General features: G+C 39.4%; 1 protein-coding gene across 3 annotated transcripts in view; it reads left to right on the top strand.

The window, feature by feature from the left end:
- CYSTM1 (cysteine rich transmembrane module containing 1) overlaps window positions 1-13268 on the top strand; it is a 40461-nt gene extending 27193 nt beyond the window's left edge. For all 3 annotated transcript variants that reach the window (XM_034411672.3, XM_034411673.3, XM_034411674.3), the window contains exon 3: window positions 12748-13268. In XM_034411672.3, the coding sequence (XP_034267563.1) occupies window positions 12748-12854 (107 nt within the window). In that variant the 3' untranslated portion in view covers window positions 12855-13268. The remainder of the gene's footprint in view (window positions 1-12747) is intronic.
- Window positions 13269-13699: the final 431 nt, after the last annotated feature.

Below are 13699 nucleotides of genomic sequence, written 5' to 3'. Positions count from 1 at the left end.
TAGGACTACCTCCTGTCCCGTTATTTCACAGAGCCAGTGTCAGATTTTGGACCAGAACTTTTTAGTCTCAGGGCAGGTCCACCATAGGTGGTAGAAGGTGCCGACCGTTTTTCCACATTTCCAACATGTGGGAGAGAGATTTGGAAACATCTTGGCTAGCCTCGCTGGGGCTAGATACCACCTGTGTAACAATTTGTAATGATTTTCCCTAAACGTTGTCGATTTAGTTATTTTGTAGTTTCTATTCCAAGCTATCTCCCAATCATTAAAATTTAATCTATGTCCTAGATTTTTTTCCCAGATGTTCAGTTGATTTCTTGCTATGGACTCTGCCCTATCTTCATCTAATAGAAAGTTATAAATTTTTGATAACATTTTCTTATCTGTTCCCCAAATAATTTTGTCAAAATTCCCAAATTTCACTGCTATACCAAATTTGTCTCTGTCTTTTTGGAATCTTGAGTTGATCTGAAAATAGTTCCACCAATCCAAGTTTAGGCCCTGATCTCTCAATAGATCCAGCGATTTAAGTTTCCCTTCTTCATCGAGGATGTCCTTGTATGTACCCCATTTGTACTCATCTCTCCTGTTTGGTGCCGCCAAGGCTTCCATGATGGAAAGCCAGTTGGGTACTTTCGTATAGATCTTCTGTCTAATTTCGACCCACGTGCGAATAAGGGTCTCCCTAATTTTATGTTTATGAAAATAGGATTTTTTCTTATTCTTTATATCCCAAAGGTAGGAGTGCCATCCTTCTAGAAGGTCATGTCCTTCCAAGGTCAGGGTTCTCCTATCTTGTAACTTGATCCACTCCTTAATCCAGATTATTTTTGCCGCCTTTTGATATAGTTCCCAGTCAGGGAGCCCAAAACCTCCCAAATTCCTTTTCCCTTGGAGTATCTTAAAAGAAATCCGCGATTTCTTGCCCTCCCACAGAAAATTCCTGATATGTTTGTTCAAGTCCAAAAAGAATTTTTTATCTAAAGATAACGGAATGTTTTGGAATAGGAACAAAATTTTTGGTAGGATATTCATTTTAATCGCTGCAATTTTACCAATCAGAGACAATTTGAGCTTTTTCCATCTTTCAAGGTCTTGGTGTGTTTTCTGCAGAAGGGGGATATAGTTATCATCTTTTAATGAGGAAAGTCTCGCAGTGATCCATATTCCCAAGTATTTTATTTTCCTAACTGTCTGGAGGCCTAATAAATCTTCCAATTCTTCCTTTTGAAGGTCTGTCATGTTTTTCACTATTAATTTAGTTTTATCCTTATTGAGTTTAAGGCCCGCCACCTCTCCATATTCCTGTATTTCCTGCATTAATTTTCCACCGGATTCTAATGGGTCTTCCATTATGAGGGCTACGTCGTCGGCAAAAGCTTGGGTTTTGAATAATTCGTTCCTAATCTTTAATCCTTTAATATCATTGTTAGCTCTTATTTTTCTAAGTAGCACCTCTAGCGCCAAAATATATAATAAGGGAGACAGGGGGCATCCCTGCCTCACTCCTTTTTGAATCTGGAACAATTGGGTTCTGTCTCTATTCACTAGTATATTTGCCCTCTGGTTTTTATAGATGTTCTCAATCATCTTCCTAAAGTTAGTACCGAATCCCATTAGGTCAATTTGATTTATCATAAACGTCCAATTCAAGTTGTCGAATGCCTTTTGGGCATCGACAAACATTAAGGCCAGCTGTTTTTCAGGATGTTGTTCGTAGTATTCAAAGGTGTTTAAAACTATTCTCAGATTATCTCTGATCTGTCTCCCTGGGAGAAAGCCATTTTGATCTTTGTGTATCCACCGATTTAAATTTTTTTTGAACCTCTCCACAATTATGTTCATGAACAATTTATAATCTGCGTTCAACAATGAGATAGGTCTGTAGTTGGATATCTGTTTCGGGTCGGCACCCTCTTTCAAAATAAGCGTCAAATATGCTTCCCTCCACGAATCTGGAATTGTGATACCCGCCAGAGCCTCATTCAATATTTCTAGTAACTCTAATTTTAGGGCATCATCAAATTTTTGGTATAATTCCCCGGGAAGACCATCTGGGCCTGGAGTTTTATTCTTCTTTATTTTAGAAAGGGCCGTTTTTAATTCCTCTATAGTGATCTTTTCATTTAACCTTTTCTTTTCTTCTTCAGGGATTAACGGTAGATTAGCATCCAACAGGTACTGTTCTACCTTGTTTGACGCAATTCCTTCACTTTTATATAAACCTTCATAAAACTTTCTTATACTCTCTAATTTGACTTCCTCCTTCGTCAGCAAATTACCCTGGGAGTCTTCTAATACTAATATTTGGTTTTTTTCCTTCTCTTTTTTTAGTTTATATGCCAGCCATCTCCCTGACTTGTTAGCGTTCTCAAAACAATAATGCTTGGATCTTTTTATTTTTTGCGCCATTTCCTCTTGGTCCAATAAGTTCAATCTATGTCTCGTCATCGACCACTGTTGTTTGATCACCTCATCTCCCGGGCATTGCTGGAGTTTATCTTCAGCTTGTGATAACTTATTAGTGAGCTCTTCTCTAGTCTTTCTTTTTTCCTTGTTTTTGAAGGCGGCATATGAGATGGCAACCCCTCTCACATACGCCTTCATAGTGTCCCACACAATTTCTTTGGCTGTCTCTCGGTTTCCATTTTCTATGAAGAAGCGTTTGACTTCTTCGTTCAATTTCAGTATAAACTCTTCTTCATATAGCAGCTTAGTCCTTAGGCTCCATCTCTGTTGTATTTTCTTTGTATCGTGATGCCAGCTAATTTCAAGGAACTTGTAGTCTGCCCAAGCATTTATGCACATGTTGACCTTTTTAATTTCTAGGCCCAGTTTTCTGGTAGCCCAGACCATATCTATTCTAGACCAAGAGTTTTGTGGCATTGAATAGAAAGTAAATTGTCTGTCATGGGGGTGTAGGGTACGCCACATATCAACCAGGTTTATCTCGTCCACTAAATCAAAAAAGGACTTTGGTAGGGGAGATCTTTTATTCTTTTTAGTTATATCACATTTGTAATCGTATTTTGGATCTATTATTCCATTAAAGTCCCCTAACATACATATTTCATTATTTGCCCAATTTGCCAGCTGTTCATGTAATTTCCGGTAAAATTTCCCTTGTTTTTTATTCGGGGCATAAACCCCAACCAATAACACCTTAGAATTACCTCTCGTTATTTCTACTATAAGTATTCTCCCTTTTTCATCTTTATATTTACATTCTGCCTCTATTCCTTTCTTAACATAGATAGCCACCCCTCTTTTTCTTTTCTCAGCTAATGAAGAGAATACTTTACCAAATTTAGTGTAATTTAAATAGTTGGCTTCTTCTTTTTTTATGTGAACCTCTTGGATACAAATTATGTCGGGATTTTGTTTCGCCAATTTCGACAATACTATCCTCCTTTTTTTGTAATCATTTAAACCGTTCACATTTAACGATAAGATCTTAGTATCATTCATTCCTGTAACTATTCTCTAGTCTCTGGTTCTTATTTACCTTTTAATGTTACTGCTCTCACTGGTCTAGTTTTTTTCCCCCTTTCTTCTGTGTCTTCCTTTTTCTTCTCCTCTTCTATATCTTCTGTTGTGATTTGTTCTTGAGATGTCTCTTCTTCTGTATTTACTATTTTGTTTTCCTCCTTACTAATTTGTTCCTCTTCACCTCCCCTTAATTGCTCTAGGAAGTCTTGGGCATCGCTTACACAATCGATTTTAATTTTCCTCCCTTGCCAGGATATAAGCATTCCTTCTGGCAAAAGCCACCTAAATATTATACTTCTCCTGTTTAGTTGGTTTGTCAAAAATCTATAGTTTTTCCTCCTCTCCCTCACTCTCCTTGGAATTTGTTTTAAGATGTTCACTTCTTTTCCCCCAAAGATAATTTTTTCCTCCCTGGCAATATTATACAAAATGTCTCTCACTTTTTTCCTAGCGAACCGAACATGGACTTCTCTAGGGAGCCTATTCCTTCTCACGTAGTTTGTTTGGACTCTGTAGATTTCGTCGATCTCTCGAATTATTTCTTGCTTATCCTGTTGGAGAGTCACTGCAATCAACTCAGCCATCTTATCTCCTAAGTCCTCTTCTTTGTCTTCCACTATGTTTTGGAATCGCAAGTAAAATGAGGCCTTGTCCATCTCGAGTTGAATTAGGGCATTTTCCGTTTCTTTATTCTGCGCCAACAGGGTTTGATCAACCATGTCCAGTTTCTTCTCGTTTTTTTCTATTCTTTGTTCCGCTTTTTGAATTCTGTTCTCATTACTAGCGATCGAAATTTGAATCTCATTCATTTTAGCATCAAGTCCATGTATATCCAATTTCAATTCAGAATGGCTATTCAAAAGTTTTTCTTGCATCGCAAGCATGGTTTCTTGTATTGTTAACAGAGACGATTGTACCGTCTGCAGCGTTGGAGTTGCTGGGGGTTTGTCTGTTTTCTGTAGACCTTCTACTGCTTTCTGGGTGGCTGGAGATGACATTGCTAACGTGGGGATGGATGGCACTTTTTTATTGGTTTTTGCGATTGTTGATGTCAAACTTGGTCATTTCTTTCAAAAGCGCTTTTTGATCTCTAATTATATTTTCTATCTTTCTCCAAATAATCATCCAATGGCGCTTGCCACCTTTTACTCCGGGGCACTATCTTAAGTCCCAACCTCCTTAATTGGTTCCCACTAATCTCTTAATAAGTTTCAGGTAGAACTTGATTTAAAGATTACTATGATACGATGATTCTACGTTGCAGCTAACCACGATATGTAAAAGTAGGGTTCTTATAAGGCTAAGTACAGTCTTGATATAGTTTGTTAATGTAAATGACTTAATAAGTTAATAAGTTGAGCAGTTAATAAATTACGTTAATAGATTAGTTAATAAAATTTATCAATTCTCTCAATAATTCTTATATATCTAAGTTTAGCCCTTAATATGGAATACAATATTACTATAAAGTGAATATCAATGAAATAACTATTACCAATAGGAGTAAATATTTAAGATTAAATAGATAAAATAGATAAAATAAATATACCTAGATAAATATATATAAAATATCAATATTATATCAAATCAATTCAATAAATGCAAGTCTATATCCTAATATAAAGTTTTATCCAATAACTATTAAATAAGATCAATACTTAATTAATTAATCAATTTTATAAGTTCAATATTTCTTAACACTAAGGGAATCTACTTGATAGGTAATCTACTTGATAGTATAATGTAATTAATTTCTTTTTTTTTTTTTTTTTGGTAATTTTAAAAATACTTATCAGGGACAGAATCAAAGTTCTGAGTATTAAAGTCCCAGATACTCGAAAGAGCAGGAAGGGAAATGAATAAAAGTATATCTATGATGCAAAACGGTGATCGCCCAGCTTTAAGTCTTCGCCTCTCAGCTCTGCTAGGTTCCGACGCTTCTCAGTGGTAAACACTCACGACTAGAGCGTCTCCTTGTCAGTCCTCTGCTGTTTCAGTCTTCCACTTCAATGGACGCACTTCCTGTTTCTCCAACACTCTCTAGAGCTCTCAAAGGCAGATCGTGAATTTCTCCTTCTTTTTCACTTTATTCGCCAAACAGAACCCAACCGCCCCAATAGACTTTCCCTTTGCTTTTCCTTTCTCGCCGCACCATCTGGAGCTCTTTAAAAAAACAATCTGCTCCCTCTGTGACTCTCGTCAGCTCGTCGGGTTGTCGGGTCTCTGTAGTTGCAATCCGCTTTACCCTCTCCGTCGCCGCCTCACATCGGATCAAAACGCTCCTCTCCCGACAGCACCGACCTCCTCTTTCGGCGCTAGATCACTCCAGGGTATGGGAATAAGGTTTTAGAACTAACACCGCACCTCCGATCTCCTTCTTAACTCCCCGTCACTTGCCGGCTATTGCAGCTTCAGGCCGGCCATTAGCGGCCAGCTCACCACGTTGGATTGACAGAGCCGCCGGGTCCAGCGAGAAGTGGTTGCGCCCCACTTTCCCACTCGCCTGGCTTCCCCTCTTGTCCGCAGGGCTCTCCGGGTCCTGCGCCCCCCAAGGGATCCCCAAAACGTGATGAAAAGAGGTGAAGAGGAGCAGCGAGCACTCACTCCACACCCTGTCGCTTCAAGTCACCAACTGGAAGAGGTCCAATTTAATTTAATTAATTTAATTGTATATTTAATAAAAAAACCTTTTTTTAAAAAAAAAAAAAGGAAGGAAATTGAAGGTAAAATGAAAAATGCTGCAGACTGAGCTTCTTCCCAAAATGTTGGTGGGGATGGGCTATGTACATTGCTCAAGCAGAGATTTAACAGATACTGGAGACTCGGAAAGCTCAGGGGACAATCATTGCAAGCACAGTAGCTAGGTTTCAGATTTCCCAACTCTCTCATGACTTTGGCAACACAAATATATACATTTCAAAGAATAAAATACATGTAATACAAAAAGCAGGTGTGTGGGAAAATAATACAAGAAGTCTCACAAACTAATTATCCCAAGAATTCTGCCACTTACTCTTCAGTCAAGGCTGGAGAGAAGAGCCAGGTTGTAAGGACTTTTTAAACAAAGTCAGGGTGGGAACCATACAAATCTTTTGGGATATTGTCATTCCAGAGAGCACGTGTTATCACAGAGAAGGTCTTTCTGGAACCCATCAGATGGCACTATTTAATCAATAGGACATGCAGCATACCAGGCTGTGTAAGATGGGCATCAAACTACAAATCCCTAAACAGCACAATATCTGAAACAACGTACACTTTATACATTTTAACAATCTCCCTGCAGACATTTTCAGCATTAGTTATGCTTCATGTGATGCAAAACCCTACCTGTGTGGGAAATGAATAGTAGAAACACTCTGATCCAGATTTTTTAGTTGTCTTATTCTATAGAGACATCTATTGCAGCCTGATAACCACCAACAATTCCAGGTGATCCAAGTGTTTAGGGAAACTCTCCACTTGCTGATCTCATGACTAGTAGAAAAAATTCTTTTTGGCAATTTATGAATATGGCACTATTGCAAAGAGGAATACAAAATATGGGGAGATAGAAGTCAGAGGTCTTCCATTTTATTCAGTATTGTATTTTGTATTTATTTTGTATTATCAGAAGTAGTACAATACATATTTTTACACTAGTCTGATTGCTTGATTGCTAATTTCCTCTGTTTATGAGTGCAAATTCAACAAGCATTACAAGATACTTTTCTAATTAAATCCTGCTATGTTTGACTAATTCTCTGACTACCATTTCCTGAAAGTATGGTTCATTTGCACTGTTCATTCAGGCTCTACCATTTTCCTTTTCTTCTGGCTATGAAGCAGTCTTTTTGATTTCTGCAAAGAGAAATCATCTCGTCAGAATATAGTCAGATTGTGTTGAAATGTGAAGTGCAAGTCTCACTATATGATTTTTGGCATGAAATGTCATTTTATTTTGCATAACGGTGTTCAAGAGACTGCCACTGGAAGGAGGGTAGATTGTTTTTGATTTGGAATGTATATTCCAAAATAGATATTTTGGATGAAAAAGAGTTCTAAATAGGAAATAAAAATGTGTATTTTATTCAGGATTCGATTACCTTGAATCGCCTGCAGTCCGATTTAAATATAGTACACAAAATTGTCTGCTACAACATCTTGCCTGTCAACGACTTCTTCAGTTTCAATCACAATAATACACGGGCAAACAATCGATACAAACTCAAGGTAAACCGCTTCAAAGTCAATTGCAGGAAATACGATTTCAGCAACAGGGTGGTCAATGCCTGGAATGCTTTACCCGATTCCATTGTTACAGCCTCAAACCCTCAGTTTCAACCTCAAACTGTTTATCGTGGACCTCACTCCATTCTTAAGAGGTCCGTAAAGGGGGCATGCATAAGCGTACCAGTGTGCCTACCGTCCCTGTTTTACTGTCCTCATTTATTTGTATTTACTTCCTTTGTTTATGTTTATGTTCATACCTATACTTGTTATCTTGTACGTGTTTGACAAATAAATCTTGCTGCTGATCTCTCAACATTTCCAAATTGTTTTCAAAGAGCTGTTTGTAAATGCTTTCGTTCCCATCTTTTCCCACAGCATGAAATAAATAATTCGAAAATGTGGATATTGTCTGGTAGGCTGGGAAAAGAGTGGGTTGGGGCTAATCTCCCTCTTCCTGCTGCTTCCTTCATAATGAACTCTCTTGCATACTTGAACAGTATTGGTTCCCCACCAGTCCTCTGGAGTCTGCAGGGCGACTAATGGTCATTTTCATTAGTCATGAAGCAAAACCAGAAATCCAGTGATGGATTTCCCAGTTAGTTTTGACTTTTTAATATTTTGACTATAATAAATTTCATTATCTTGAAATATTTTCAGTTTATTAGTAACTTTACTGTTTACTAAATAAATCAGATGTTTTCCTTTTCCTGAATACCACTTGTAAATTGCCTAAATATTAAGTTACAAATAATGTAAAAAGCAAATACATTTTTGAAAATTTTTATGAGAGGAAAAACTGGAATTTCTCTATTAGTCCTCTGCCTTCAGCCAGGAGAAGAGGTCATCTGAAATGTCATGCAGTGAATCCCCTGGACATTAGCTTAGTAAGGCTTATAGTTCTCTTAGGAAAGTCCTTCTTTTGTTAGTAATTATTTTTTAATCACTGCTGCCTAAACTGTCCTTAATTTCATGCCTACATGTTTTCATCTCCTGAATACCATTTTCCTCTTCTCTCTTCCTCTATAAGGACCAAAATGCTACAGCATTTTTCTCCCATCTGGAATGCTTCCTTATTTCCAAATAGGGTTGTCTCTAATTGTGGAATTAGTTGGAGTCAAACTTTAAATCTATTTTTATTTCCTTGAGGGCCAAAAGAGACTAGCGATGCAGAGTGTCATCTTACGCTGGGTGCGTCCTAGTAGGAAAATCCTTTAAAGAAATACCTTTTACAATACTGCATAAGAATTGAAACTTGGAAATATTTCTTTGGACAAAATACAACCATAATGGTGACTGTGTTGTTCAAAATGTTGCAGGAAGAAATTAAGGCTGACTACAGTTTTTTATTCAACAGTTGGATTATTGGTTCTGATATTCTAGTAGATTTGATTTTGAAAGTACAAAACTTTCATTTGCAGACCTATTTGTAAAGTGCTTGGGTGCAGTCTTCCATTTTCTATTAATTTAATAACTTTTGAGTTTTCCTAATTTAGCTGAAAATTTTCTAGTGATTTCTTTGATCCTCTTGAAATTATCTTTTATTTTCCTTTATTTTCTCTTTATTTTACTCTGTTAACATTCCTGAATTAAATATATTTCCTTGTCCTTAATTAATGATAAAAGTTTGTATTCCTGTTATGCATTGCTTCTGTTCAAAGCTTCCATCCTGTTTTTGTTGCTATCATGGTAATTGCCCTAAAAGCCATTTGGATTTTTGAAAAATAGGATACAGTACTTCAAATAAATAATTGTAGATTACAATTTTTGGATTACAAAATTTAACTTTAAAGAGTCATTTAAAATGGCAGGGATAAGATCTATACCAATGTTGGCGAAACTTTTTGGAACAAAGTGCCAAAACAGGGGGCACGCACATGCATGCTGGAAACCAGAAGACTGTCAAAATACGAATGCCAAAATTCACCCGAGTGGCGGGGGCACCGGAGCTGTCAGTGGTGGGGGAGGGATGAGCCCCGCATGCGGTGGACCCTCCGCCAGCTCTACATGGCCTTTCAGGGATCCTCACATCTCCGTGTCCACCCCCCTGGTCCCCATCGGGATGGCGGGACATCTCCATTGATGACCCGGTTCCGCAGCCCTGGACAGGGAGAGAAAGTTGGGCAGAGAATGCCACCTCTTTCTGCTGGAAAGCGAGAGCCCCTTCCCAACCTCGGAGGGAAGGGGTGTCAGTGTTCCCGGGGCTCGGATTGGGAGGCCAGCAGGCGGGAGAGCTTCACCCCAACTCTGGCCGGGATGAAATGCCCCACCCAGCCCGCCACCAAGAAAAAGCCAGCACAGTCCTCTCACCCGCCACTTCTGGCAAGGGAGCACGACCACTTCCCAGCTGGTGCGCCTCTTACCCCGCTGCCGGACAGAGGTTCCTCCTGCGCGGACTCAGCTCCTGCACAGCCCCAGAAGAGCAGCAGCGGCAGCCGCAGAGCGAGGGGCAGGAGCAACCGGCCAATCCTCACAGACGCTTCCTGGCTGCGGGGCGGGCCCTCAGCGGCATCTCCATGCATGAGGAACTGTGCTCTCCTCCGGCCCTCCTGGGGCAATTTGCCTCCCCGATGGCAGCTCCTCCTCGCTGTTCCAGCATCCCGGCCGGAAGCGGCAGGGTGAGAACCACCACCACTCCCACGCCCCCACCGGCGGCAGGAGCCGCAGATGGGGCAGCCGGCCACCCAGCCAGCAAACACTGCCCCATGCGCCCGATCATGTCGGTGCCACAGGCTGGGGCCACGCAAGAAGCCCGCTTGGGTGGGGAGGGAGGGAAGCCGTGGCCCGCCCATCCTGGCCAACAGCTCTGCTCCCCTTGCTCTTGTGCATCAGCCAGCTGGTCTTCACACATGCAGGAGCACTGGAAATCCAAAGAGCAGCCGCCCGGTGCACAGGCACGGGCTGGGAAGATGATCTTCCAGTTTCCAGTGCACACATGTGAACCGGCCAGCTAGTCTTGGTGCGTGCATGTGTACCAGAAACTGGAAGACCAGGTGGCCGGCGTACATTACTTTGCTATTTGTTTGTAATATATAGCTTCTATGGTTTGAACAAATTTCTCTCCAAAGCCCATCTGTTTCAATTGTAATATCATAAATCACATTGTTGAAGGCTTTCTGTGCATCTAAAAACATCAAAGGCATTTGCTTTTCTGGGTGCACCTCATAATATTCAAAAGTATCCAGAATTATCCTCATATTATCCCTAATCTGCCTTTTCGGCAGAAATCCATTTTGATCCGAGTGTATATAATTATTTAAATATCTTTTAAATCTTTCTGCTAATATTGTAGCGAAGATTTTATAATCTGAATTTAGCAGAGATATAGGCCTATAGTTTTTGACTTCTTGTAAGTCGGTATCCTCTTTTGGAATAAGTGTAATATATGCTTCTAACCATGAGTTGGGTATTTCCTTCTTTAACAATACTTCATTCATAACTTCTAATAATGGGAAACTCAATGATTCCTGTAAGGTCGAATAATATTCCGCCGGTAGTCCATCTGGGCCTGGAGCCTTCCCACTTTTTTGTTTTTTGATTGCTTCGGTCAATTCCATCATCGTTATATTTCCTTCTAGCATCGTCTCAACATCTTTTGGAATCGGAGGTAAATTCGCCTTGTATAAATATTGTTTAATACTTTCCTCTTCCTCTAGTTTTTTATAGTAGTCTTGTACAATTTTTTTCTTCTCCTCATTTCCAAATCTAAGTTGTCCTGGTTCATCTATTAGTTGTGATATTTTCTTTGAGTCCCTTTCTTTTTTCAGTTTATTTGCTAGCCATCTGCCTGGTTTATTAGCATCTTCAAAATATTTCTGTTTAGCATTCCTAATTTTTTGTGCTAAATCTTCTTTCTCTATTAATCCCATTTTATATTTAATTATGTCCATTTTCATTTTAATGTCTTTTTTTTGTGGGAACTTCTGCAGTTCTTATTCAAATTTCTTATAATCATCCTCTAATGTTTTATATGCTTGTCTTTTCTTAATATTTATTTTTCTTGTATAGTCAATAATCAAGCTTCTGGGATAGGCTTTCATAGTGTCTCACAGATTCTGCATTGATGTATCCTCTTTTCTATTTTCTTTGAAGAAAAAAGCTAATTCTTTCTCCATTTTCTGTAGAAAGTCCTTTTCTTTTAATATTGTAGTATTTAGAGCCCATCTAAACCAGTGGTTCTCAACCTGTGGGTTGCGACCCCTTTGGGGGGTCGAACGACTCTTTCACAGGGGTCGCCTAAGACCATCGGAAAACACATATTTTCAATGGTTTTAGGAATAATTTTATGGTTGGGGGTCACCACAACATGAGGAACTGTATTAAAGGGTTGCGGCATTAGGAAGGTTGAAAACCACTGATCTAGACCTTCACCTTTGTCCTTTCCATCTCACCGTCATTGGATTATGATCTGCCCAGGTATTAGCCTCTATGGCTATTTCTTCTATGTTTGAGGTCAGTCCATTGTCAACCATATCATATCTATTCTGGACCATGATAAATGTCTATTAGAAGAAAAAGTGTATTGTCTGTTTTCTGCATTTCTTTCTCCAGATATCTTTCAAATTTATTTCCTCTAGAAATAAATACAGGTGGCCGGCGTACATGTGCATGCTGGAAACCAGAAGATTATCTTCCCGGCATGTGCCTGCGCACCAGGCGGCCGGAAGAGCAACAGCCGACAACTCGCGTGCCCAGAGAGATGGCTCTGCATGCCACTTCCGGCACGTGTGCCATAGGTTTGCCATCACGGATCTATACAATGGCAGACATGTATCTAGGGCTGTGGAAATGATGACAAGCCTGGAGTTCTTCGGATGTGTACCACCACTTCCAGGACTTTCTATTCATAAGCACTTGTGCCAAGCTTTCAATGATTGGCCATCCATGTACCAGTCAGCTATCTTGAGCCAGAAGGCCTGCCAAGAATGCAGTGTAGCAACAGTTGAGCGCATGAAGCCTAAGCCATTATTCAGTTGCCTGCATTTGCATAAAATATTGGAGTTAGACACGGTTCCTCAAGTTTTGATGATGTGTCTTTTCTTTTCTCAGTGTATGTTGTGGAAGAACAACGAAGAGACACCTCTGGTGAAAGTGCCTGCCTGACAGCATGTTGGACTGCATTGTGCTGCTGCTGCCTTTGGGACATGCTGACCTGAGATCCCTGAGAAGCAAAGCCTTTTGATACCTCTCTCTTGGAGTGCTATGCAGTCTCTTCCTTCTCCTCCTCCTCCTGCTCCTCTTGTCTCTTCTTTTCAGCAGCTTTTTAGTACTGTAATAAATGAGATGGCTTTGTCCAAGCATAACATGCCTGCCAGTTGGATGCATGAAGCTGAATGCATCCTTTTTTATTTGAGTGGAGAATCCCCCTCCCCTCTTCTTCTTCATGATTGTTCTTTAAATAATGTACTATATTTTGTTTGAAACAAGCTTTTACTATAAATTATGTATTCATAATTTACATGTCCTTAGAAATGGAGTAATATGCAATAATTTAAGGCATTTTTGGTTTTCTCTTACTTGCTTAATTTTCTGTTTTAATAAACTTTGTCCAATAAAATGTGATCCAGAAATTGGTAAGGCACAAATCAGTTTTTTTCCTCAAAACGTTTAGAACACTAAAAATGCCAGTTATTTGCATACTGGCTCTCAAAGATAGGATAAAAGATTATTCTTTTTGTGTCATCTATTATTATCTAAATAAGTGGGTGTGATGGTTAAACTTAGATTATAAAGAGGAAGATCCAGTTCTAAGTTTACCTTCAGCCAAAGAAGTTCACTGGATGATTTTTGGCTAGTTAATCTCTCAATTTAGCTTGTCTCACAAGTATGCTTGCAAGGAAAAATGGAAGATAACATTATTGGACTAACTACTGTCGAGGTAATGGGCATTTGCTTTTATTAGGATAGTCAAATTCATGAAGAATTACTCTTGAACTTGATGGGTCTCTCTTACTCCCAGAATAAAAACCATATGTCTTAAAGGCCAAGGCCTCCTGGATTC

Source organism: Pantherophis guttatus, chromosome 3 (assembly GCF_059756535.1).
Source record: "Pantherophis guttatus breed Tessera chromosome 3, ASM5975653v1, whole genome shotgun sequence".
Lineage (NCBI taxonomy): Eukaryota > Metazoa > Chordata > Lepidosauria > Squamata > Colubridae > Pantherophis > Pantherophis guttatus.
Note: the sequence above shows the minus strand (reverse complement) of the source record. Positions and strands in the feature narration are given on the sequence as shown.